General features: G+C 41.9%; 2 protein-coding genes across 2 annotated transcripts in view; both read left to right on the top strand.

The window, feature by feature from the left end:
- The first annotated feature begins 126 nt into the window (after window positions 1–126).
- On the top strand, window positions 127–9011 carry PAPOLG (poly(A) polymerase gamma). The gene is made up of 12 exons (XM_029961678.1): window positions 127–194; window positions 275–395; window positions 682–766; window positions 1099–1152; window positions 2650–2769; window positions 3063–3172; window positions 4836–4957; window positions 5053–5222; window positions 6112–6200; window positions 7405–7476; window positions 8056–8109; window positions 8875–9011. Exons 2-11 carry the CDS (start codon window positions 302–304, stop codon window positions 8064–8066), a joined length of 927 nt encoding a protein of 308 aa, XP_029817538.1. The 5' UTR covers window positions 127–194; window positions 275–301; the 3' UTR covers window positions 8067–8109; window positions 8875–9011.
- A 7192-nt stretch (window positions 9012–16203) lies between these two features.
- The window catches only part of REL (REL proto-oncogene, NF-kB subunit), a 40248-nt gene continuing 29316 nt past the window's right edge, over window positions 16204–27135 (top strand). Inside the window, 2 exon segments of the mRNA XM_018077593.2 lie at window positions 16204–16300; window positions 16993–17077. Coding sequence (XP_017933082.2) covers window positions 16223–16300; window positions 16993–17077 — 163 coding nt within the window. The 5' untranslated portion in view covers window positions 16204–16222.

The raw sequence follows: 27135 nt of genomic DNA, 5'->3' as shown, positions 1-27135 counted from the left end.
TTATCTTAGTTTGCATAGAGAAGTAAGGTATCTAGATGTAGTTGTGTTTAAAGATTTCCACTGACGACATCCAGTGGAAGAGTTTGAAATGGGCAGTTAAACGCTGGCTTTTCTTACACAGGGATTGGCCAAAGCCAGTATTGCTGAAGCGACTTGAAGAGAGCTTTCTTAATTTGCCAGTATGGGACCCTAGGGTATGTGAACACTGAATTCAGAAGCCTTTTAAACTTTTTCCTGACCTGAACTGATGCTAAACAAAGTTGTAACATCCCAGGTGAACCCATCAGACCGGTACCATGTGATGCCCATCATCACACCAGCCTATCCACAGCAGAACTCCACGTACAATGTGTCTACATCAACACGAGCAGTGATGGTAGAGGAGTTCCAACGTGGTAAAGTGCTTTCCATGCTTATTATCTGGCTAAGCAGTATAATTCCTGCTGTTTGAAACCACATTATCTGAGCTAGTTTTGCTCAGTGAGGTGTTTTAGTTAGGATAAGGTCTCTGGGAAGTCCACCTGTTGCAGACAATGAGACCAGTTTGATGATGAACTGTTTTAGTAGATCACCAATGTGTCAAAGGAATTCCTGCTTTTTGATCCGTCAGTTACTGTCAATCCTGTAAAGTTTATAGTCTTAAAACCAGAATGGTAATAAGGTTTTCAACCTTAATTGTAGGTCTTGAAGTTACAGATGAGATTCTCAAAGGAAAATCGGACTGGTCGAAGCTCTTTGAACCTCTGAACTTCTTTCAGAAGTACAAGTATGTATGAAATCTGTTGTCTGAACCTGAAGTAACTCCCTGGTTAGCATAATGAGTTTTAACTTGGGGTCTAAATAGAAGATCGTATTGATGTGTTTCAGTTTGGAGTTTGTTTTTTTTTTTTTGTTTGTTTGGTTTGGTTTTGGTTTGTTTTTTTTTTCTTTTAAAGAAACTGGAGGTAGTCATACAAATTTTGACAAGAATAAGCACAGAAAAGATAGGAAAAACTGTCTTATGCCACTGACACTGTTTTTACAACAAAAAAGCCCACCTAATATTTAGAATGTAGAATAAAGCCCTGAGCTAGTGTGTTTATTTTCCTTTTCTTCTAGACATTATATTGTGCTCACTGCTAGTGCCTTTACAGAGGAGCATCACTTAAACTGGTAAGTCTGGCTTTGGGCGTGGGTCCAGTTCATAGCTGAAACTCAATTTGATGTTGCACTTTATTTTTGTTAATTGTATTAACAAATGAAGTATTTAATTATGCAACTAGGCATGGAATACACTTCCACCCCCCACTTTGAAGACCACTGTTCTAGAGTCTTAGACTTGGTTGCATAAATAGTTTTACTTAATGTAGTGTTTAGTTAAGGAGTAGATTGCACTGGTGTGTTGTCAGCCTATTCCAGACCTACTTTTCTTCAGTGAAGGGAGATATGCCAACAGTAACTTCTGGGAATGTGCTGACTAACTGTGAATCTTGAAATAAGGGGAAATGTGAGGAATTAAGGCACTGTAATGTGTGTTATTAACTTTTCAAGGTGTTTCTTTGTCAAAAAATTAGTACTTTGCTTGCTTGCAAAACACTTCTCCGTAAGAGACCCCCGTTCTGAGGGCACCTTAGTTTAACTTAAAAGCTTGGCTTGTGCTTTAAATCAAATGATTCTTGTGCCATCTATAAAGATAGCTTAATGTTTAAAAATAGCTCTAATAAGTAACACCTTTTATCTGAGCTTTCTAATACATTCACTTAAAAAATCCTGTCAGCTGCAGCTCGGTGTCAGTCACAGCTATGTACAGCAAGGTGTATGGGCAGAGGGCCAAATAATTCTTAATGTGAAATGTTCTCAGGTGAACAAAGCTTATTGTTTCAGTAGAGACAAGGGAAGTTCTGTCTCTGATAAGAGCTGATGGTTTTGCAGTGACAAAAAAGGAGGCAAATTTTCAAGTTTTGCTGGGAAAACTAAAAATCAGAAGATAAACTTGCTCCAGTTTGCTATAAGAACAAGTTTAGTTCACCAGCTCTTGTATGGATTTGGGGATAGCACACCTCTGTTATTCATCAGCATAAGATGCTTTTGAATAACAGGCAGATTTCTGACTGCTTTTAAAGTTAGAGTTTTAGGTAAAAGGGTAAAATACCAGGACTTTATTGGAATTAAAGCCCTCATGGCCACGGTTGATTTCTTGGGGAAGATTCTGATGAGACTGTTGGCTAGATCATTTCTTTATTAAAATAATTCTATTTTTCCGTTTTCACTGATCAATCTGCCGAAAGAACTGCATGTTTACTTGGGTGTAATTGCACAGTTGTGCTTGAGCCTTTTCTAAACCACTCTTCTCTTTGATCCTTGGGGTAAAAAGGGGGTTTGCTGCACTTAAAAATGCAGCCAGAAGTGCTGGGATCTGCTCCTTGTTATTTTTATCATAGATTATAGGTGGAAATGTTGTATCTGAACTGTTAAGAGTACATCTTAAACTTACTTATCTTTGTCTTTAGAAACAAAAGCTTGAATGTCACTGGAAACATCTCATATAAAGATATACAGATCTAGTTATCTGCTCAGCTTATTGATAGGTTAACATTGCAATACAAAAAGGCATCTAAGTGATGTGCTGGACACAGTTAAAAATGAATAAACATCTCTTGTTCTTATCAGGATTGGCCTTGTGGAGTCTAAAATTCGTGTGCTGGTTGGAAACTTGGAAAGGAATGAGTTTATAACTATTGCACATGTACAACCACAGTCTTTCCCTGGCAATGAAAATCTCTATAAACAGTGAGTTTTGTTACTTTGCTCTTCTGAAGTACAGTTTGGCCAATTTATTGTAACTTATTTATTTATATTCGTTCACCTCAGCTCACGGGTGAGAGGTGTTGGGTGTGTTCTGTAGGTTTGTTCACTAACAGGGCCCTGAGCACGTAAGGTCTTTTTAAAGAAGGGAGAAGGAACTCTGAGAACTTCAGTGTGGTCTGGCTCTAATCTTTAACTGCTGCATACAACTAGAGTGTACTAGAATCCAAATAGCTGGCACCTGTGCCCACATCAGGTTTGTGAATCTGTCTTTTTAGGAATGGGTATGTGTCAATGTGGTTTCTTGGACTTGTGTTTAAGAAAGTGGAAAGTGCAGAGAAGACTAATGTTGATTTAACCCATGGGATACAGTCGTTCACAGACACAGGTAAGCCTCTGTTTTGCTCTAGACACGGGTTTACTTCTTTATTTTCTGGTGGAAATTCCTTCACAAAGTGAACTGGGCTTCCCCCTGGCACTAAATATTCCTGTAGAGAGCAACATATAGATTGGCTTTAAAAACATAATGTGTTGACACTTTGTCGAAGTCCATGTTGAAACAGAAGTGTGTGTTAGTCACACACAGTGTACCACATGTGAAATAACAGTTCTGTAGATCATGGGGTAAGTAAGTTCCAGGAAAAGCAGTTCAGGAACTGCTTTTCCTGAAGGGAACAGTCAGATGTGAAGCCAGGAGATGTCCATTTTCTGGGGGTAGCTACACATGTTGAAAAACAGGAGTCAGCTGCTGAACTTTGAAAATGTAAATTCACTGTTTCAAGCTCTGAGTTGTTAATGCCTGTTGATGGTATTTTTCCAAGACAACAGTTTGTGGATGACATGATCCCAGAAGTGTGAAAGTCCCTCAGTTGTAATTACTTCCTGTCTTGCATGTAAATTTTCATGTTCATATTCTCTTCACTACTTTTGATAGATGCAAAAATAAATTAGTACAAGTGCTGTAAGGTAATGCTAAAATAAAGGAGTTTGGGGTGAGAAGTTGAAAGTATAGTTCTTTCCCACAACCTGTTTAATTCTTCCCAAGCTGGCTGCTCTTGTACCTTTCAGAAGTGCATGTTTGCTTAGGCTCAGGCCTAAGAATAAGAGAATTGGGCTATTTTTCTGAAGTTACAAATGTGTTTGGACAAAGTTCCAAACACTGAAATCCTTTAAATGTTTGTTGGAGTTTATCCATAGCACCAAAATCCAGGAAGAATTGAACAGAAAAGGCTTTCTGATTTCACACTTGAGAAGTGTGAAATCCTTTGGTAAATGTGGGCATGACCAGTAGTTATGTGCTAGAAAGCTGTTACCATGTGCCTTGACTCTGAGAGAATATTTTTAGAGGGCAAGGATTAATTTCAAATTGATGAGCTCAAGGATATAAGGCTCACTGGAGTGCTTTTGCTCAGAGACCTTTATTTCCCTTTTGCATCAAAAAATTTTGAATTTATTTTGGAGGAACTATCCATGTTGGTGTGTATGTCCATGTTTGTGCTTTTGTTTTATTTTAGACCTCCTGTAGAAAGACTTATAAGCCTTTTTGCTGCATGTCCTGACTTTGATTCCCACTCTTTGTTAGTAAGCTGACTTTCCAGTTACACTCATGATAGTCCAGTTAGATAAGCTTATCTAAATGTGACTTAATTCTGTAATAACTGTTGTGCCATTACAACATTTTCCAGTTGGTAAAAGGCTGTTCAGAAAAACCTGTTCAAATTGTAGTGAGTCTGCTAAATCAGATGTCCCTAAAATCCAGTCTTGCTTACTTGGACAGAATTTTGACATCTGAACTGCTGAGAAGTTGCACGATGCTACAGAACTGTTATGGGAAAAAAACCCACAATCACCACTGTAAATGCCAAATTAAAAATTATTCTGAATGTTGAGTGAAGTGCCTGGTCTCTCCTCAGCTGTGCACAAATGGGGTGATTCAGAAAGTCCTCTGAGTCTATTCTCAATCAGAAATCTAATGGTCAAGGACAAACATGTTCCTAAAGAAACCTAATTCCAACATCCCCAGCAAGCTAAAATTCTGTGTTTGATGTCAGTCTACAGGCAGGCCAGTGCCCTCAACATCCTAAAGGAAGGCATGAAGATTGAGGCAACTTATGTGAAGAGAAAGCAACTGCATTATTTTTTGCCAGCAGAAACCTTACAGAAAAGAAAGAAGGTATAATAAAAATTTGGCTCTTTCGGTAATTAAATTTTTTTTTTTCCTTTAATAATTACTTGAAGACTTGATTTATTTTTTACCTGTCATTTCAGCAAAAAGTGTCAGATATTAGTCAAGGCAATAGTGGACTTCAGTGCAAAAGGTCATCTTTAGGGGAAAGCTGTTCGGGCAGTTCCAAAGACAGAGACTCCAGAGCACCATCTAATTCCTCTTTGTTAAATAAGATATCCAAATTGGACACCTCTACAGCAGAGACAGAAAGGTTAGTGCCATCACCTGAGAACTGTGGAGAAGCTGCTTTTAACTGAGTCACAGTGTAAATGAAGCCTAGGGTTTCTTGTTTGTGGATTGTAAACGTGTGGAGGGCTCTGAGGAACAAAGCTGGAATCTCCTTTGGGCACGTGGTTGGAGGCAGGTTGAAGAAATCCTGGAAAAAAATAATCTTAATGTACGTGAACACGTAGGAATGAAGAACTTGACACCAGGGAAATTTAGTCTTGAATAAAAATCTTCATTGGTTAGTGTGTAACTTGAAGCTCGAGTATTTTATGTGGAAGTACCTGTTCTTTCTACCAAAAAGTGCAGTTAGTGCCAAGTGGATTAAGGAAGGACTGATCTTGGTCACAGAAACACTAGAGCTGCTTCTGAATAAGTGGAGTGCTATGAGAACTGGGGCAGTAAAAGTGTCTGGGGAGAATTCCTGGGAAGTCTGTTTATCCATAAACTATTTCAGCACAGGAGGAATGTGTAATCCTGAGAGTAATTGCCCAGTCCTACCAGATGTGTGATGCCTGCTGTGTTCAGACAGTTTGGTTCTGTAGGAGTCACACGAAAAAAGAAAAATAAGCAAAAACTCGTGTTGCACATCTGGGTAGAGCAGATACAAATGCTTAGTTAGAAAAGCAGCACAGTTGTGCTGGATAGACTAACCTGGGAAAACACTGAAGGAGATGCTGCAGTTTAAATCTGTGGCCTGAAGTTCAGCAGAATGATGATCTTGTCCTACCCACACGGCCTATGACTTTGTGTTTTTTTTAATAGAGCTGTGATAACAAGCTAAGAAGGTCTGTGCAAGCGTGAACGTTCTGGAAATGAGATATGTAGCATTTCACAAACCAGCACTTTGTAACTCTAGTGTTTGACTTTTATAGAAATGTTGCATGTCAGAGTTGTAGTGGTGCCAACAGTGTAGCTGAGCCATCAACGTCTAAGGGACTCTGCATTCCTGTGACTGACCCAAGTATGTATTTGAAGTGGTATGTGGAATGCAGTCTTTAATTTCGTGGCCAAACTCTAAAAGCCAGGTGTCTCCTGCAGAAATGGAGGCTTCAGTTGCACTAAGAACATCGGGACCTCCAATTGGTTGCACCATTCCAGGATATAACACAGTTTCTCAGCTCAGAACGTGTTTTGTCCAAGGACACCATAAATTAAGTGGGACTCTAATCACGGATCCTAAGAGTGCTTCACCCAAACAACATTATTCACCAACCTCTAAAGTATCTCGTCTACCTACACCGGGAGAGTGCCCCCAAAAAGCCATAGATGGAGAAAAGGCAAGGAAGGGGGGCTAGGCCAAGGGTTTGAAGTAGCACTAATCACTGATGTAGAATAAATTAACTGAAAAGAAATGCGTTTATACATCCCCAGTGGATTTGGGAATCGAAATTTAAGCATAATTATCGTTTTTACCAGGATGTACATGTGAGAAATTGTCTTGAATATAACATATAGCTACTAAACAACATTTTTTCAGGATCTGGCACTTAATGAGTGTTTCTCATCTGGTGCCAAGGTCTCTAAATACTACTGTGCTTATCTATCACTGCAGTGACCAATTGCTGAATGAACTGTCTCATCTGGAAGCAGTTCTTAGTACAGAAAAAATTGATCTCCAAATGAAGTTATGAATCTTATAACTGTAAAAGTGTGAGCTAATCTGGTTCTGGCAGATGCTTTTTGAATGCCTATTGATAGTTTTGCTGCTTTAGAAATCAGCAGCCAACTCAGTAGGTCATTCTACTGCTGAAATGAGTGTGGAGTTGCTTGTTAAATCTTGGTCTTGTGGAACCTTTAGATTAATGCTCGATTTGGTTTATTGCTGCATGTAAATCTTAAATAGCTGTTCTTGTGTCTTGACCTCTGATTTGAGGCACAGGCAAAGAATAAGTAGAAAAAAAAAACCCTCCATTTTGACACTTGTAAAGAATCAACTTGCAGAACTGTTATCTGGTATTAAATATTGCAAGTACAGATTTCAAGGTTTGGGTAGCTAACACTTTTTGAGAGGCTTGAGATTCCAGAGGGGTAATGGTGGACTTGTATAAATGCTCTTTTAAGAATGGCTGCTGTGACATTTAATGTGCTGAGTAGAGGCAGTACTCAGATACGAAGGTAATTTTGGCACAGCAATTATTTTGAGTCTGTGTATTTTGTTCTTCCAGCTGAACGTCTGGGATTCAGATTTCACAGGAAGCGGATGTCCTCAAGATGGGAGGAGGAGAGCTGCAAAAAATGTAAGTTTAAAGTGATTTCACTTCAGTTAGTGGACTAACTGAAAAGCTGAGTGGTCTGGTACCTAGAGTACCTCACATAAATACTTGGCACATCTACTGATGGAAACAAAAATAGGCTTTTTGGTTTAGCTTATTTCAGTCTTCATTTCCCAAATATTGCACCTGGCTGCCCTGTCTTTTAAAGGTTACTGCTAGATGATGTGGTAGTGTCTAGTAGTATCTTTTTATTTTCTTTTTTAAAACCACTCTGTTCCCTGATGCAAAACTGCCATAAAGACTAAAGCATTTGGCCTCTCCAAGGGAAGATAAAGAGCTTTGCTATTTGTCTAGCTTGCTATTGAAGCATAAACTCTTGAGGGCACACCCTCAAATCAACATGAGATCTTGTTGGTAGAGGCTGAAATACCTGAAGCACTGTTTGTGTGCTTTTAGGGCCTCACAATGCCTAAACCCACCCCAGGAGGTGGAGGTTGTCAATGCAGGAATGATTTAAAGTATCCCAGCTGCCAGAACTTGCTGCCTCTCCATCATGAAGTTGGCAATGCTGCCTCACAAATCCCTTCTGGCTTTTTTTTTTAGGGTGTCCTTGATGGAAAATCCATGCAGATTCCAGTGATCACATCAAGATCACAGGTATTTATTGTGCTTTTGTATTCCTAGGTAAAGCAGAACTAGCATTTCTATTTTATGTACAAAGATTTATAGAACATTAATCCCTGTAAACTTGGGGGTTTGAAGTAGTTGGTAAGGTCATGCTTCCAACAAATTAAATATCTGAACAGTGACCTTCCAGGTTTACTCACAGAAGTGAAGCCAGAGCTTCCAAGTTGTTGAACTTGAAAAAACATGTTTCTGTGTCCTCAAACACTGACAATTTGTGTCCTGATTTGGGGGTTTTTTTTGTACTGTTATCAGTACTTGTATTTCTGTGATGAGACCTGGAAGCTTTGAAGTCTATAGGTGCCTTTAACTGTTCTGTGTCATGTAAAATGTTGTGAATTTGAGGGTTGTAAGACTGGAAGTCATCTGGACAGTAGAGACAGTTTCCCTGATCCATGGATTTGAGAAAAATGGCAGCTTCCTCTATTAAAGCTGTTGAGCAACTTGCAACTAATTTCAGTTCCCATCAGGAGTTGTCTTTGATACAAGAAAAGAACTGTGCAGGGGGGAAAAGGCTCTTCTTCTGTATCTGATGCTAATTAAACAAGTGGTGTGGTGGAAAAAAACAAGATCTCTGAAAAAGGGGTTTGGGCCATATTATTTTGGTACCTAAAGCATATTCAGCTAGGAAAGGGTTTATCTGCTGCTACTTCTGAATTAATTTAAAATTCCTTGATTAATTTAAAATTTCCCCCTTTTTTTTTTCTTTTCCTCTGGCATATTTTTGTATGTTTATAGAGGCTTTCCAGTAAAGAACTACCAGATTCTTCATCTCCTGTTCCAACAAATAGCATTCGTATTGTTAAAAGATCCATCAAACTTACCCTTAATGGGTAACTGGTGTATCTCCCAGGTGAAGAGGAATAATTCCTTCTTGATGGAATGTGTGTTGTAGTTACTAACAAAGCGTGAAAAGTTACTGTAACCAGTTGAAGTCATGGTTTTATGCTGGTGTTAGATGCTTGTCTCCTTTTGAATTGCTCTTTGCATATGCTTGTAACTATTAGCTTTTTAAAAAGTCTCAACTGCCACCAGCTTTTGAAACAGCCAGAAAAACCCAACCTGTCCTGTGGCTTGAATTCAGAATGTCAGCAGGGTCAACTGGTTGCTGCAACCACGTTGTGTTTTCAAGTGTGTTTGAAGGTGCCTGTGTTCCCTTGTGCTTTCCTAATTCATGTGCATGTATTGTTCTTACCTTAAATTATTTTCCCATTTGGCACCTGTGCTCCTGTGCCTCTGCCACGATGGTGCTCAGCTTCCTGGGCTCTCAGCCTTCCTCTGTCTAGCACAGCCATGCCCTGCACAGGTATTGCCTCCCATGGAGGCCCACAAATAATTTAATTGTTGAAGGAAATGCAGCAGAGGATTCTGTCCAAGGTGTGGAGATGATAGGCATGTCTTGTGCTGTGTGTTATCTGATGCATTTTTTTTTTAATCTTAAGACTGCTGCAAGATGAGACTTTGAGAGGCTTTTTCTTGTCACTGGGTAGTAAAGCCAAACCCTGAACACAGAGCTGAAGATGCACTGAGACATTGCAACAGCTGAGGCTGTTGTGACACTCGTGCCCACCTGCAGGGTGGAAAGCCAGTGGCAATGCAGAAAGTGGTTTCAGATAAACCCTGGAAGCTGGTCTAAATGCTTACATGAAAACCTCTAGTAGCCTTAAGTCTGGTTCTGTAAGCTGATAACACTGCTTACCCAGTTAAGTGCATTGGGGTTTTTGAGGTTTGAGGGGTGGGGAGAAACTCTGATCCTATGGAACAAATATTATGCTCCTTGTCTCTTGTAATGTCTTTCTAATGTGGTGTTTTTGTAAATGACCCTGTAAGTTGTTTTTCCTAGAGTATTTTTGTATGTCCTGTAAAATACTGTCTTGAAAGCAAAATTTAAAATCTTCAGTCTCTTTTTGTTTGGTTTTTTTTTTAGTGCATGTGATCTGCTTAAAAAGTCTAAACAACTAAACCAACTTTAAGGGACAGGAGGAAGGCAGTGCCAGAAAAAAAAATGTTCTACAAAATGATAATGGCATAGACTTGTTTATGGTTGGATTCTATCTTAAAGGTCTTTTCCAACCTAAACCTAACACTGCCGAGTCCAGCACTAAACTGCCATGCTGGGGGAAATCTGAGGAGAATAGGAACACACTGCTTTCCTGCTTCTGGGGTGTCCATGTTTGGATTTAATGCCCTTGGAATTGTGCAGTTTGCAAACTGTTGACAGCTGAAGTCCCAGTTTGCCATGTGGACAACAGATAGCTCAGAATTCTTTTAAAATTACTTGCTTGGCTTAAAGAGCTGTAAACATCTTAAGTACCCACCTAAAACCTTAGTGACAAGACTGAAGGACTATAAAGAAATAAGGTGGCATGTATGTTGTCTTGATTGTTTAGCATTCCTCCTGCTGCAAGTATTCCAAACTTGTGGAAAAAGCATGACTGTATTTATCACAATCTACTTGTTTTTTTTCCTTATTACCTCTGGTTTCCAGCTTGCTCCAAGTGCAACTTATCTCTTAGAAATTGGCCTTAGTGGGTTTGAGAGGTCTTATTCTTTCCTCTCCTCTCCAAAACTTAGACTACAAGGCTTAGGTTTAGTCACAGGTTAAAATTAAGAAACAGAACCCATATTACTTCAGTAGCTTTTAGCAGAACTACACCTTGGGTTTGTGAAATGGTCGCCTCAGTTCTGTGATGTGTTTTAAAGCAGTGGTATTCAAATATTGCCAGGTCTGTAGTAGCTACAGTAGGTTTACAACTTCAGCACCTGTGTAAACACAAACCTGTCGTGGATTTGAAGGAATTAAAGCTGAAGTAGGTGATAAGATAAACAGCAAAACAAATATGGGAAGTGTTTTGTAGTAGTCTACGATCCTGTAATATTCCCATGCTTTTAAATTCTTCCACTTGAGTATTCCAAGGCTGTCTAAGGGCTGATTTTTTTTTTTTCCCATAAGCACATGCACTTATGCAGCTACTCTCAAACTAAACTAACCCAACTAATGGATATCAAAATATATGCCTTTACACAAATCTTTATATTTTACTCTTGCTTTATTGTTATCTTCTAATTGCTCTTTTTCTTTTATTTCTCCCCCACCCCATCCCTCTTAGGGTTTTAAGAAGAATGTTCAGGGTTTTAAGAAGAACATTCAGGAAGAATTTAGGTTACTAGTTTCTCAGACTTGATCCATTGGTGAATTACACGTCTTATCTTAATGTATCTTGACATATAAGATGTCAAGTGTGATGTTAAGTGATGTCAGTGTTTTGGAGTTTCCCTGGATGTTGCAGAAGTTTGATACTGCCCCAGGACTCTGCAGATTAGAATTCAGCTGTAATTAATTTGTAAATAAAGTTCAAATTTATTAACCTTAAACGTTCTCCTTTGTTTATGGAGCAAGTCCTCTGTTAAAGTGACTGAAAGGGAAGTTACTCCTGCATAAAGACTCAGTGAGGGAGGCTCTTTGATGTCAGACTTCCTGCAGATGTTGCTCTTTTCTACCTTTCTTAGCTGGTTGATGTATGTGTGACTTGAGACAAGGACTGTGTGCTCCATCTCTTTAAAGAGGAGCAGTTCTATATTGAAATTGTAACTCTGAGCAAGAAATTCCCTTGCAGGAATTCACATCTGTGCTTTTTACCTGTTAGGTACAAGCAGAGAAGCAGTTCACGTGAAGTCACCTGTTTTGGCTGGAGCAATTGATTTTCCTGTAGAAACTAAGAGAGAAAGTAATAGAATACTTACTTTTTGCCTTAACGAGGAAAAAGCAAAGGGGGGAAAAAGGTATCTTGAAGTTATGTAACCTTAACTTTGTGAGGGAGGGGGGCCTATTAACGCTGCCTTTATGTAATGCTTAAGTGACATAAGCTGTTCAGCCTCAAAACACCAGCAAAAACTCCTGGCTGTGTTTTTGTGATTACCTCATCACACTTCTTATAAAGAGTGTGGTCCTGTGCATCATTCCAGTAAGTGAAAAGCCGTGGTGGTGGGGAGCAGCCCGAGGGGCTGAAAACCACCCTGGGCTGGAGGGAATCCAAGGGGGGGGGAACCTCTGTCAGAGCAGGAACTCGCTCCTGTGGGCAAACAGGCACCTTCCTCTGCCCCAGGAGCACCCCGGTGGGCTGATGCCTTCTGCCTCCACCCACCGGTGTGGCTGTGGGTGCTGCGAGCCCCTTTCCCCGGGGGGATGGAAGGGGAGCTGTGGGTGGGTTTCCTGCCCCCAGCCCGTGGGGGGGTTCGAGGGCTGCGTGTACCGCGATGGTGTCGCTGCAGCGCTCCCAGGGTTCCTCCTGGGAACAGCCCTGGCCTGCTCCCACCCCGGCCACCATCCTGGGGAGCCACCACAGCCCCCTGCTTCCAGCCTGGCTCTGCTGTTCCCTGCTTTCCCTGAGACCTGCCAGGCCAACTGGAGCACAGTGGGGTGTTTCCCACCCTTAATGGGGAGCGAGTGGTGGGATGCTGAGCATTCCTTGCTGTCTCCCAGCAGGTTGGTCAGTGTGGGCTCCCGGCTGCTGCACCTTGTGTATTTTTCTGGAAGGATCTTAACAAAGCAGTAGCCTGGGGGCTGATTTTTCTCTTATTCCAGAAAATACTGTTAACCTCTCAGCTGTCTGACCTTCAGGAGATTGGTAGAAAAATCAAACTAGGACCAAAAGAGGACTGGGCAGTTCCTCTTTGCTGGGAAGACACTGTCTGAATCCTCCCGCTGTCTTCTCCCAACCTTGCTTCTTATTCACCCCTCATCTTTTTTTCATTTCTTCTGATCTCGTGCTCCTGCCTGTCTTCTTTTCTCTCTGATAATTCACATTTCCCTTTCTCACCTGAATCCATCTTTTTCTCCCTCTGAATCTGAGCCAAGGTAATACATTATTCGGTGACGATGAGTAAAAATCCCGGGAGTCCCGAAACCAGGGGAGAAATAACCTACTACCCTGTTTGAGTTTCAGTGTGTGGCAGCCTGGCAATCAGCTGCCTGCTGTGGGGACCATCCAGCTCACTCTCTGCATGTCTGTGCAATGGAGAGAAAGCTGAAAATTTTGGCCACTAAAAGCAAGTCTGGTAAGCATGTGCGAGGTCAGTCTTATAAAAGATTCAACATGTGCCAAGTTCTGTGTGTCCTTTCAGAGGAAGAGCAAAAACTCCCAGTAGTGACACCAGCACAGCCTCCTTGCTAAATTTCATGTCCCTGTTTCTAAAATGTGCAGAAGTTTCTTGAAAGCTGTTGTAAGAATTCTTTGAATATAATTAAAACATATGTTCCCCGTGATCATTCTTAGAAATGACTGAGTCATGTTTGTTCTGTTTTTCCTACCAAAATAATCTGGAGGGGGCAATATGTGTAATCATGCTCCAAAGAAAAGGTTTTGGCAAGCTGGGAGTAACTGAAAATGTGGCCTTAAAACAGGAAGTGTTGACTAGCCATGACCAACAAAGTGTGTTGAAGGTAATATGTTATAAATAAAACGAGAGGTAATGCTGTAGCAAGTAGGTGCTAAAGTTAGAATTGCTTTTATCCGTGCAGTTTGAATTTTAATTCTGCTCTGTTTTTCCAGTGTGGCCACTTGGCCAGAACAGAGACTTATCACACATATTCTGTCTCAGTGCTTGCATGCAAAGAAGAAAAGCTGAGGTTTAGTGAACCACTTGATGTGTAAGTGCTTGGCCCTACGCCTTCAGCACTGCTGTGGAATGATGTTAGTTGTGATTTTTGTCAGGTTGTTTTTCCCTTTCTTATGTGTTTGATGCTGAATTTACATTTTATGATGTACAGCCTTTTCCACTCCTTCAGCAGGAGGACATAACCCTGCCTTAGTGAGCAATACAACAGAGGTTTCTAATAACTAAACTAAAGAAGTACCAGCTATTTGAAGTCTATACATTTTCTGCTCTCCTAAAACGAAACAGGCATTAGACTGTCAGCAAACTGAAAGCTGGTCCTGATTCTGAATTTTATTTATGAAACCAGAAGTCTTCAAGTATTTCTTGCAAGGCCTGTAACTGGTCATCACATTCACTTCTGGTTTTGCCTGGATGGTGTAGCCCGTGTTAATTTTCTCCACTCATTTTGAGTGGTTTTACAGGTCTTTAACCGAGACTGTACTTTTTCTGCTGTTTAGATAAGGGCTGCTGGGAGAGTCTGAAAAGCAACCCAGTGTGGCTTTTCCTCAGAGCATTTACCCAAAAAATAAAATACTCGATTTTGTCAGGTCACGAAACAATAGGAAGATCGTGGGAACAGTATTTTTTCTGGAGCAATAGGTTTGCAGTAATTTATTTAAAATCAAGTGGGACAAAAACACACCCCTGGGAATGGTATTTTGAGGAAAATGACGATGTTGCAAACAGTGAAGTACGAGGAATGAGAAGGCCAGGGAATCCCCTGTTTCTGTTCCCTCTCCTGTTCACCCACTAAATAAATCCTGGCTTACACCAAGTGGTAAGTTGTGTAAGTACAGAGATGTTTGCTGTGCTGTCATTCAGAGTAAATGTTTGGTACATTTAAAAAAAAAAATTATCAATCAGTTGACTAACTAAATAACATTCCTCTTACAGAAATGAGTAATCAACAGCATGTTAATTTTCTCTCCCCTTCATACATGTTGTGACTTCAGGTGGGGAAAATTCAGTAAAGGTAATATCTCAATGTTCTCCAGACTCTGCTTATTTCAAGTTATTTTGAGTTTGCCTTTCAGTAACAAGTAAACTGAGATGGACTGTCCAGAAGCCCAACTCTGGAGCTCAAAGAGAGGTCTGTAGGTTCAAACTCAAATCTTGTTCAGCCTTAAAGGTCACTCCTGATTTCGGTGGCTGTGATGTCAGTGGGGAAACCCTGCTGCACTTTTGTATGTCCTCGTGCAAAGGTCTAAAAACGTCAAACAAAAGCAAAGCCACTACTTAGAAAAGTTTAAGGCTACGGGGTAGAAACTAACCACAGGTTCTCAGTGACTTCTAAGCAAGACCTGATTTCATCAGCTTCTGCTTCTATGTGAACTTCAGTCTGTTCTCAGTCAACCTGTTTAGCTTAGATTGTTTTGGTTTTCAGCTACTTAAGAGCTTTTGTTGACAAACAACCCATGGGATGATGATCTATTTGTTAAGTAACGGATGCCACTAATGCCAGTGTTTAAGGTGACTTCTTATCCAAAATAACTGGGCAGGGGATGAACCAGAGTGCCCACCAGAAGTTCCTTTTTTCCAAGACTTACCCTTACACTGTGTTAAAATCTTTTTTAACACTTAATAAGTCTTTACAATTTTTCTGAGAAGTTTTTTTTTTTGTTTTTTTTTTGTTTTTTTTTTGTTTTGTTTTTTTTTTTTAAAAATCCACTTTAAGAGATGAGGAATCTAAGGCGTAGAGATGTATGAAGGGTCAGACAGAAATTTTGTGGCTAATACCAGAAACTGAAGCCAAGTTCCCTGAACGTGTGAGATTGTGTTGTTTGACCCTTTTTCTTCAGTCAAGTTGTCTGTGTCTGCAGTGGGGATTCCCAGTACTGAACAGTTACTGTATCTGGCTAAGGACTGTTATAAGGACTCTGGTAACTATTTCTAGAGACTAAAACTGACACCAACCTCTGACTCTTTTTTTATTTATTTTTTTTAAAGCCACTATATTTGTTTTAGCCCACTGTTCTTGTTGGTTTTTTTATAAGCTTGCAAATTAAACAACTTTTCTTTTCAGACCTTGACTTAAGAAGAAAAAAAAAATAATCACAAATCTGTTTCCCGCTTATTTTTGTTTCCCCACAAAAAAGTCCCACTAAGAATTTTAGCACAGCAGGGGGACTGTCAGATCCAAGTTAACACCTTGCTAAGTGCTGCTAGGTAAGTTCTTATGTCTTACTGTTGTGGGAATGAGTGAGGTTGATTGGGAGAAATCCGGATAATTCCCAGTAGTAGAACTGAAAAAAAAAAAAAAATGGTGACATATTTTCTAAGGAGTTACTACTCATCTCTACAAAAAAATGAATGAACACTAAATGTAAGTCCTTATTTAAAAAAGAAATGAATGTTATGTATGTGAACTGGTATATTGTGACAGAGTTTACAGCAAGTTGCTCAAAGCCATCTCCCTTACAATACCTAAATGAATATTCTGTTTGCAGGGCTGTGGACTTTTATCACTCAGACAAAATTACAGTCAACTCAAGTGGAAGCATTGCCTGTAAGTGAGGGGTGTGACTGGGTTCTTGACTCTTAACTGTAGTGCTATGAATGTGTTATTGCCTGACCCCAAATTTAATAAACTTATTCCTGGAATCAAAGCTTGTTCAGTGCAGTGAACACACACAAGGAGCATCACTCCAGCACCCAAAAATGTGCTGTTGCTTCATGAGTTGCTTAAATCTCCTCAATTAAAGGTAGAAGAAACACTCAGTCGAGGGAAGTTGGCATACCCCATCCCTTCAGCTTTAGGAGCGTGAATATTCCCAGATTTCCCAAATAAATCTTGTTCAGTCTCTGCTTAAGCGTGTTATGAGCCAAGATGGAGACACCCTCCATCAGCCACAGAGAATTGTGGCTCCTCTCCATCTCACTGGGCCAGGACAGGAATTTATGGAGATACCAAACATCTGTTCACAAAGCAGTGCTGTGCACACAGCATTGGGAAGCTCTGGGTTGGAGGACAGCCAGGATCTCTTGCAAAAGTTGAAAGAATCGTGGGTTAGAGACTTATGGAGGGGAGGATATTGCAAAAGAGAAGTGGACAGGATGGCTAGAGCATAGAATGGCAATGGTTGCTGTTATGGAGTGGAAAAAAACAACCCTTTAGTAACCTTTAGTTAAGCAGTGGCTGCTTTGCTGTGTATTGTTTTCATAAACCATAATCAATTTGGGTTTTTTTTATTATTTTAGGAGGTTCTTGCCACCACCTTCATCCCTGGCACGGCTGAGTCCTCCTCTTCTTTCCTGGCTGGAGACTTCTGCTTCATCAGTTGTGGTGAATCAAGTATCTGTGTATAGTTAAGGAGCCAAACACTCTGTTAAAGGGACCAAAATAACACTATGTTTATTTACCCCAGGTTTTTGTTATTTCAAATTAATTACAGGGATGTTTATGAGGGCAGGGTTGTTGACCACACATATATAGGTTGTTCATAATGCATATAGTCTGGGAGAAACTGTAATTGCTATGCTAAATATAATTTATTCTGTGGTTCCATCCAGCTATATATTTAATTTTATTTTTCCATTCTTCTTCTAGGGGCGCTAGTAAACATTCTTCCAAGCAGGGATGGTAATGATGAGACAGTAATTGTCTGAGTAAATTATCCAAGCAGCTGCCTTTCTTTTTTTTTTTTATTTTATTTTGGTGTTCACTTCCTACATTTCTGGTGTCCTCTGGCATCAGAACAGAAGTAGAAGTTAGTCCTAGGCTATGTAAATTAAAACTTCTCTCTACGTTACAATTAAAAACATGTCAGGTCACATGGTTTTCCACTTGACCAGTTACAGCAGTGCTGTTTTGCAAATAAGGTTTTAACTGTGTTGCAAGTGTGAAGTCCTGAACTGACCAAGTCTGTAGTAACTGGGTCACCTGCCAGAGTTTTTTCTTTCTGTGATGTAGGTCATGGGAATATTTGCAGAAGCAAAAGTGCTGTAATTGCATAGCTGGACCAGTCTTTATGTTGACATTGAAGCTTAAAGATGCATATTCAGGAGGCAGAAACAATATCATGTGTAATTAAGATGCGTAAAAGGAATATGAATTCTAGTTTTTAAAAATCCAGCAGTTAAATGACGTGGATTTTTGAAGTAACATTGTTGTTATTTTTAGGTTTACTTCCTAATGGGCTTTTTGTACCCCAAGAGCACAGACATTGCCCACTGTTGGGGAAAGTGAATTAGTAGCAGCAGCATCTTGTCCAGCTGAATATTAAGGGTCTAACACTGGGGAAAAGAAAGCTGGAATTAAAGGAACAATTCAGGAAAGCTGGAATTAAAGCTTTTTCTTGCAGCAAGAGCTTTCTCCTGGCACATGTAGTTTCACTTGGTGGGCCAGGTAAGATTGAAAGACTTGGGGCAGTAAAAGTATCTGGATGTGAATCAGGTCTCAGTACCAATTTCAGAATTGCAACAGTCTCTCTGCAGGCTGTTCAGAGGTGGGTGTGGACCATAATGAATACTAATGAAGTGTAGTAGCTCCTTGTACTTTAAGTGTCTCTGCCAGTACCATGGCTGAGTCTCCTGGAATCAGCCAGATACAGAATTCACTCCTTACTGGACTGTGCAGCATCTGTACCCTTGGGAACAGATTTGGGGTCCCTTACTGAACTGTCTCAAAAGCTTTGAGATACTCTTAAATCTGGATTGGTTTACTCATTTGATTTTTCCTTTTACAGGGTAAGGGAAGGTGGTAAGGAAAACTGAAATAGCTGAAAAAACTGAATTATCTCTGAAAAGTCATAAATTTCTTTGGACCTCTAAATTCGGCTTCTCTGATGATTTTTTTTTTTAAAGCAAATGGTTCTGTAGATTGACAGAAATACTTTGCAAATTCAAGTGGGAACTTTGCTCTCCATTTAATTTCTTTTATGGAAATGGTTGTTTATGCAGGTTTCCTTTTAATGGCAACTCCTGGAAAAGGCACAGTCAGCTGTCTTTGGCTACTTTTGGAGACGAGAGCTCAGGATGCCACACAGAGATGCCCTCTGCTTTGCACACGAAAATCTTCACCCTCTTGTTCTGGAAGAGGCAGGAAACCACAGGAGTGTGAGGAGCAGTGAGGGGCAGACACAGTGAGGTGTGCTGGGAAGGGAGAAGTTGGGTACCCTGTCAGGAAATCGCAGTGGTCACCACGAGGGGGCATTTTATTGAGTCACCACAGACCCAACAGTGTTACTCACAGTCACTTGGGGCAGTGGCATCAAGGGACAGGTTGCTGTGTCAATCAGGAGTTAGGGCAGGGGAACAGTAATCAGACACTTTATTCCAAATGCCCCCAGCTCCTTAGTTTCTGCTCTTTTGGTGCTGGAGCCTGTAATGCTTAGCTTAGAACCCCTGGGGATGGTGCAATGCAGAAGTTAGGTAACAGATACCTGTCTCAGCCTTTGTGAAACAGATAATTCAACAGGTCAGCTTTCAGCACTGCTGACCTGACTTGCACCCCAGGGTCTCGTTGGAGACTAATCAAAAGTGGAGCTGGGATATCAGTGGCTTTACTGAGTATAATTTGTCTTTTCTCCATCTGCCTGTTAAGGAACCTTTCCATTAAGCAGTTACCTTTTCTTTACATTCAACTTTATATATGACATTGCCCTTCTAGCCCTTGTTCTAATTAATCCTTCTTGCCACTGGCTCTTTTCTGTCGTGTCTCTCTTGGGTTAGGCCTTCTCCTTTCTCTGGTTCCTGCATGTACTTGCCAGAAGCAGCTTGTGGTAGCAATTCTCCTTTTGTGTCTGTTGTGTTTCCATTCAGCAGGCTGTGTCTAAAGCTGTTATTTCCACTGAACAGGGGAAAAAAAAATCTGTTCAGTTCCTTTTTCTTGATGCTTATTGTGCAACAGATCTCTTGAAGAATTCTTCTTCTTGGCTTGTTGTTCCTTTTAATTAAACATAAAAAAAAGATTGATATGTGTGTTCTATACTCACATACAGTGAGTAAAGCAGATGATTATTTATGCAGGTTTGCTTTCAATGGGAACTCCTGGAAAAGGCACAGTCAGCTGTCTTTGGCTACATTTGGAGATGAGAGCTCAGGATACCATACAGTGAGTAAATACCTACAGTAGTTTTTCCAGGCATCTGAAAATGTTGAGTCTCATGGTGCCTGACACATTTACTATACCTAAGGCACAATATTTCAGACAGAAAACCCAGAGGATGTTGTTTGGATTTTGTCTGTTTCCAGCAATGTTAACATTCATAAGTGGAAATGCCCTGTGCAAGTGAGTATTTATCAAATTCGTTGTTATAGGAGAGGTCAGCCACAACATTGATTACAAAAACCATGTCAGACTTTCCCCAAATGTCCTGACTGACGAGTCATGCAGCAACTGCCAAATGAACAAGACTGTGAAACAGCAAAACCCATGGCTGTTCTGGGTGAGAAATCAGGGGCCTTCAACTTTGGGATTCAGAAAGCTCAGACAAGTGAGCGTAGCCTTGCTAGGACGTCGGCCTTTCTAAGAAATCTGAATTATTTTATTGCAGCATAGCAGTAAACTGGATGCATAGGCACAAAGTGCACACAGCAGTGGGGTGAAGCAGTGGAGTTGGTTGTGGGTTGCTGGAGTTTGTGGCCCAGTGCTGCCAGTAGGATTTTGCACCACCTGTGAGGTGCCACCTGTGGCACACAGCCCTGGGCAATTCGTACAAAGGGCTCCTGTGGCTCCAGATAAGAGGTGTAGGGCCAGTTTACAAACTGCAGGTTTGCTTTGCATGTGTAGGAGGACTCTGTGTGTGAACTTGTCCCAGAAGGTGTTGTGTGTTTACGTTGGGCCTGAAGAGTGGTGTCACTCTCTGTCGTTCCTGGCTGTGATCTTTAACTGTATAAGTCAGAATTTACAGGGATCATTGGGCTAGAGATTTAATTTGAGCTCTTAGACCTTGATTTTCAAAGGAGCTATATCTACTGGGGTTGTACTAAAACAATGTACCTTTTTACCTCTTTATTACTGTAGATGTGGTCTTTTTAGGTTCTTGGAGCTCAAGGTGAAGTTAAGTAGCCTAAACTCCTTGTGAGCCCTGAGGAAAAAGGGATGTCTTGTAATAAAAACCTGGATGAGCGATTGTTATCCTCTGTAGGTGGATCCAGTGCCTGGTGACTGGCTGGTACATGCTGAGATTTTGGGGAACAGGGGAATTACTTTAGACATACCTTGCCTATATATTTGTAGTATGTTACAACTAAGATACTCTTAACAGCTTGCTGTTGCCAAAGGGACAATTCCCACCCTTCCTTCTGTTTGTTTTGTGGCTGCAGAAAGAGCAATTCTGTTGCTTCCCTTTGAGGCAGCAACAGTGATCTGGTTTATAGAGGTAATCTGTTTGAAAAAAAATCTTCCTGGGCAGAAAAAGGTTGTTTTCTGCTGGCTTAGCTCCTTGTGCTCAGCCTGAGCTCACCTCTTCCCTAAGTCATCTCCTTACAGCACTTCTGCATCAGATGAATCCTGTCTGTGGTATAAGGAAGGAGTTTGCAGCTTGTCCATTGCAGAGGTCACTAATCAGCTTCATTGTAGCTTCACTACTCAGGTTTTTTTTCCATTGCCTGCCAACAAACATGAGAAGTTCCTCTCTATTCTCTCTGTTCAAACAATGCAACTCCCAAACTGTGATGTGTGTTCATAGCACTGGGATGAGGAGAAAGGAAGGGGAAGCATATGAGAGGTCTGGGGGAGAAGGTGCCTGAGGACTTCTGCTCTAAACACGAACTCTGGGAAGGAAGGAGCCCAAATTAGAAATTTCATAGAATTTTATCAATTCCTCAAGCTAAAAATACAGTGTTATGCTACAGTTCCATGACATTAATACTCTGTCAGGAAGCAGACACCTCTGCCCAAATCTGTCTTCCAGAACCTTGTTCTAGCCTTGGTGCCACCCCATTCCTTCCTGCTGGCACGGTTATTTCTGTGATCGTACGTGGAACTGGCTCAGTAAAAACAGAGCCAGCAGAAAAACAATAATGTTGTTTCCTCCAGGTTACTTTTAAGCAAGTTCCTGTGCCTCCAAAGGAGCGCTTGAGAAACACAGGAGTGAGTTACCTGGAGGGAAGGAGACAAAGAGGAGGGACTGCCTTTTCCTGACACTACCACAGTCTGGAGTGTCCATGAAACTGTCGTGTCTCGACACTCATGTCACAAGCGGTTCATCCCCTGAAGAAGTTGCATCACGAGTGGATAAGGCAGAAATGTGGGAGCAGGGAAGTATCTTCTCTGATTTCTCTTGGGGAAATTGAGGCTTAGAGAATGAAACAGCTTGCCTAAGAGTAGAGAGGCTGGCTTGCCAAGAGCCAAATTCCAGTCTCCTGAATCACAGCCTTGTGCCTTATCCACAAGACCAACCTTTCTCTATTAGCATTTCCTTTCTCTCCACCCTGTTTTGAGGAGGAGGCACAGTAGCATTGTTCTATGTCAAACAAACTCAAAGTGTGGTACAGGAGTGCTTCCAGCAGAGTGGCTTGAACAGCCTTTGAGTTTATCATTAATCTGGAAGCCATGACTTCTTTGGGAATGGCTTCTGCATTAGAACCTTCCCCAGGACCAATAACCACAAAAGCTTTAACCACCAAGAGGTCTAAAAGTGCTAAATAAGAGGCCTTTGAGATTAAAAAAATTACTTCAAACAAGGCTTCCTAAAGGCATAGAGGATTGGAAATTGCTAATCTGGGGAGTATGTGAGGCTTGAGATACAGTGGACATCAAAACAGGACCTAACTTTATTCCATAAAGAGAAAAGGGAATGATTTTATTGTTTTCATTGCTAGTAGGATGTACCTTATTAGGAGAGCCATATTCTGAAGTACCTTAGTGTCTGCTTAACCAGGCCAGTGACAAGGGACTTATCTTTGATCTAAGGCAGATAGCTGGGAACAGGAAATGAAGGCTTAACAGTTTGCCTGTGCTGCTCTCCTGTCGCAGCAGCTTCATTGGGCAATGCCTGTGCTAAGCACCACCTGAAGGGCCATCATCATTGGCTGGTCAAACACCATGCCAGACACTCAATCCTTTGCTGCAAGAGGTTTTAGTGCTGGTTTTGGTTTTGTTTTTTTTTTCCCCCCTCCACTGTTCTGATGTTCCCTGCCAGGACAGGAAGCTTTATTCCTTACAGCAATGTGGGTGTTACCTGTGCTGGTGCAGCAGCCGGTGAAAAGCAGGAGGGGAGGACTTGTCTTTGGGCCTGATAAGTGGAGAAAAATGGCATCTTAAAGCACTGGCTTTAACTGGAAGACAGGAAGTAAAGCACTGGATCAGACTGGCCTAAAAATTCTGGTATCTCACCTGCCTGCGGCTATAGCCCAAGTCAGCTGACAAAAACACTAGTGATGCACCTGGCTCCTGTTATGCAATGCTGGAGGAGGGGAATTCCGTCCTGCTTTTTGCAGAGATCTGCATATAACCCAAAGTTATCTCATGTTCTTACGCTTCATGTCAGCTGCTGATGAGGTTTCTGTGATTGCCAGAGCTCTCCTGAAACCCTCTACTTCACCTCACTTCCTGGGATAGTCCCTCTGCCGTAGATTCCAATCACAGCAGAACAGAATTGATTATGTGGAATAGAGGGATCTATCATTATGCTTGCATGATTTTGAGTAAGGCCTCTTTCCTGTGCTTGGGTTTCTGCCTTTTACTTGGGAAGGCTTCTTGGTTTCCATAGAGCTTTCCCCTAGTTTAGGAACATGAATGTTTTATAAAACAGCCACGCTGGGCTTAGACTAAAAGATCCTTTTGTCTCACTCTTGTGCTTTTCTCTAGGCATCAGATTAATGCTGGAGAGAATAAAACCATCAAGAAAATGTCTCCTTTCACACTGTCCTTCCTCCAGTAACTTTGTTCAAAGGCTTCCTGAGCCAGATCTAGTCCCTGCATATTGCCATGATGGGAGCATATAGATCTTACACAGTGAAACACTTCATGTGCTTGGTTGTCCTCTAATTTTATTGAAGAGGGAAGGAATAGGGATAGAGTTAAAGTTCTGTGGTTGCTATAAGAAGTGAAAGCCACTCATATTTTCTCTTAAGAGTAATATCAAGCAGCAGTTTGCACCATGGACACTGGTGTGTATGTGAGGTACCACCTGAATTTCAAACGTGCACTCTTAAGGATTATCTTTGAGTAGCCTGTTCCTGCAAGCCCTAAGACTCAGAGTTCAAAAGAGCTGGGGAAAAGTAGGGAATGTTTATTATGTTTTAGTCATAACATGGTCTTTGTATTGCCTGGAGTACTGCCCTTAATTTCACATTGGTTTAGATCTATACTCTAAAATAACACTTTCCTTCCACATAAATGTGTAGATAGTTCTGTTTTGAGCCGCAGAGTTTCCCAGGTGCCTTGGTCTGTGTTTATTCAGTAGTGTCACAGGCTAGAGAAGTAGGTGGACACCAGAGGTATAAACTGAATTTAGCTGCTTCCCTAGATACGTTCTTCCTGAGGTGCCACACTTTTTACTATCTGAGATTTTTGCAAACCAACCTGAAGATAAGTAAGGAAAAGCATTTAGTCACTTCACATGCCTGTCCTGACAACTTGCTTTATATCCAAACACAAAACTCATACCTACAGCTTCAGCTAGCCCAGAGGAGTAGAATCCCTTTCCTTTTTTTTTTTTCTTTTTCCTGTGACCTGCAGGGATACCCTCAAATTGGCAGCATTTCTCCAGCTGTTGGCATCTCTGAACCTATTGCTGAAAATGCAAGAGAAAAGCACCTACCCTACCTTCAACCCCCAGCTACCATCCTAAGAGTGTTTTGTTTGTGGTCTCCTTGTCAGTGAGTGCTTTAGGGTTGTGTGTATGTGCAGGTAAAGTCTAAGTTTGATTTAGAATATTAGAGCCACTTTCCTGCTTTGTTTTACATCATCACTCATAGGGAATCCAAGAAACTCTTGAAGACATAAAAATCTAATCCTAATTTCTCATAGTTTTAGGGCACTTCTGGTTTGTTTCTTTTGTGTTAGTTGTTTTTTTTTTTTAATGGGAAATAAAATGAAAAATCATGTTCTTCTGGCAAGAAGCTAACCCACTACCACAGAATTATTTTATCATAATATCTAAATAATGTAGCTTTTCTACCCTTTCATCATCTAGAATTAATGTCACAGACATTTTGATTATCCTTCTTGTCCCCTAGGATTCTAATCTTCCAATTTCAGTTATGAATTTGACAGGGGTGTAACAGTCCTACCATGTGATGAATGATGAATCTTAAATAAGGAAAGTTTTGCTTGCAGGATGGAGAAAGATATTTTCCATTTCTAGGAAATATGGTGATAGTTTATGAGGTTATAAAGAAAAGTCCTGTTAAGAGGAGATGGACTACAAGGCAGGAAGAATAACGAGCATTGAGCAGTGTCTTTTGCTTCTCTCCCTGGGTTGGTGTCTGGATTTGCAGGTTATAGAACAGCGTTTTCTGCAGTGGTTCATTTCTGTACATCCCAATAACTTTTGCTTTAAAAAAAGAATAGTGAGACAAAGAAATGTAAAAAAAAACCCTACCAGTTTTGGACCTTGCTTCGAGCGCTCTTTGAGGCTTTCCTTGGTATTTTATTTATTCCTTTTTTATGAATACTAATCATTGAACTACATGGGCAGTGTGTTCCATTCCCAGAGCAAAGACTTAAGAAAAACCTTTGAATTTTGTTGCTAACTAAGTGTAGTCTTGCACCACAGCTAGGTGTGGCCTTCCTGTTCCTTTGTGTTCCTCTTTTTACAGGTGTTTTTTAATTCCCCCTCTAGGTTTGCTTGTTTGTTACTGACCCTTCCACCTGAGCCAAACTTGGGGCTCTGGGATTATTCCCAGTGTCCAACTCCTTTGTTTGATCTCGCTGCGTCAGGGCCGAGCTCTGAAGGTCTGGTAGGTTTAAAGTTGATCATTGTGACTTTAATCAGTTTGCTGGTGATTAGTTTTTCCTTACCTTCAGTATTGGTCTCTCCCCAGTATGTACAGCTCTGTTATTGAATTAGAGTGGCTTGGGAGGGGCCTTCAAAGACCATCTCGGTCCAACCCCCCTGCTTTAGGGCAGGAGCATCTTTCACTAGACCAGGTTGCTCTGAGCCCCAGTCAGCCTGGCCTTGAGCTCTTCCAGGGGTGGGGCATCCACAGCTTCTCTGGGTAGCCTTGTTCCAGTGCCTTACCACCCTCACAAGGAAGAATTTCTTCCTAAATATCCCATCTAATCCTACCCTCTGTCAGTTTGAAGCCATGCCCTCTTGTTCTGTTATACTACAGGCTTTGGTAAAAAGCCTGTCCTTGTCCTTCTAATAAACCCCATACTGGGAGGTAGAGGCTTGGAAGGCTGGAAGGCTGCAGTAGGGTCTCCCTGGAGCTTCCTCCAGGTTCCATGCAGCTGAGGAAAAGATGGATAATAAGAGAGCCCGGTTTCTTGGGGCTGACAGAGTGGGAAATGGGGGTGTCGGAGTGCTGTAGGGATGCTGCTGGAAAGAAGAAGGGTGAGGGTACGGACGGAAACAGGCTCGAGTTCTCTCTGCCGCGCGCTGAAATCGGAAGGGCTGAACTTTTCCCTTTGTACCTCCGGCTACCGGGGAAGGGCAGGGCCGGAGGACAAACTTCTTTTGCTGCCTCCCACCCGCGGCGGCAGGGGGCCGGTGTGGCGGAGCCCGGGGGTCTCGGGGCAGGGGCACAGCCCGTGCCCCTCTCGCTGCGCCGCCGCTGCCGGGCGGGGCGGGCGGGACGCGGCGGGGGCGGCGGCGGGGGGGCGGCTCCGCAGCGCCGGGTCCGCCCGCCCCGCCGGGAAATTCCCCCTGAAAAGGGCGGCGAGCCGGGCCCGTCCGTTCCGTCCCTCCGAGGTGTGCGGGCCCGGGCGGGAGCCCCGCGGCGCAGAGGCCCGAGCGCGGAGCTGTCACCATGGCCGGTGAGCCGGGGATGGGACGGGGGGGGACGCGGCGGGGAGCGGTGCCGGGAGGGAGCCGAGCCCGCTCCGCCCTTCCTCGCTGCTCGCCGTCGGCACTCGCGCTAAAGAGGCGGTGGGTCGTTCGCGTTAATCGCCATGAGATCTCTTATAAGGTTTGTTAGGTTTCAAACTTTTAAGCCTCAAAGTGGCGTTGTTAAAACGCCCGGGTTGTTAAGCGCGGGTCTCGTGTCTGGGTGATGCTCGTCGGGATCCTGCTCGCGTCGGGACTCGGCGGTGGGAATGCAAATGAATGAGAAACAGAGATGGCACAAATGCAAAGTAACGCAGATAAGGGATCGCGCTTTGAGTAATTACAACAAAAAGCGCAATTAAGTTTCTGGAGGCTAAATTAAACCGAGTTTGTCATCCTTTCGGGAGGAGTCTCTCTGGTATCTGTCTTAGGGTTTAAGAAAACCCCCTAAATTTAAAACCTG

This window comes from Manacus vitellinus, unplaced genomic scaffold (assembly GCF_001715985.3).
Source record: "Manacus vitellinus isolate BGI_N305 unplaced genomic scaffold, ASM171598v3 scaffold_38_pilon, whole genome shotgun sequence".
Lineage (NCBI taxonomy): Eukaryota > Metazoa > Chordata > Aves > Passeriformes > Pipridae > Manacus > Manacus vitellinus.
Note: the sequence above shows the minus strand (reverse complement) of the source record. Positions and strands in the feature narration are given on the sequence as shown.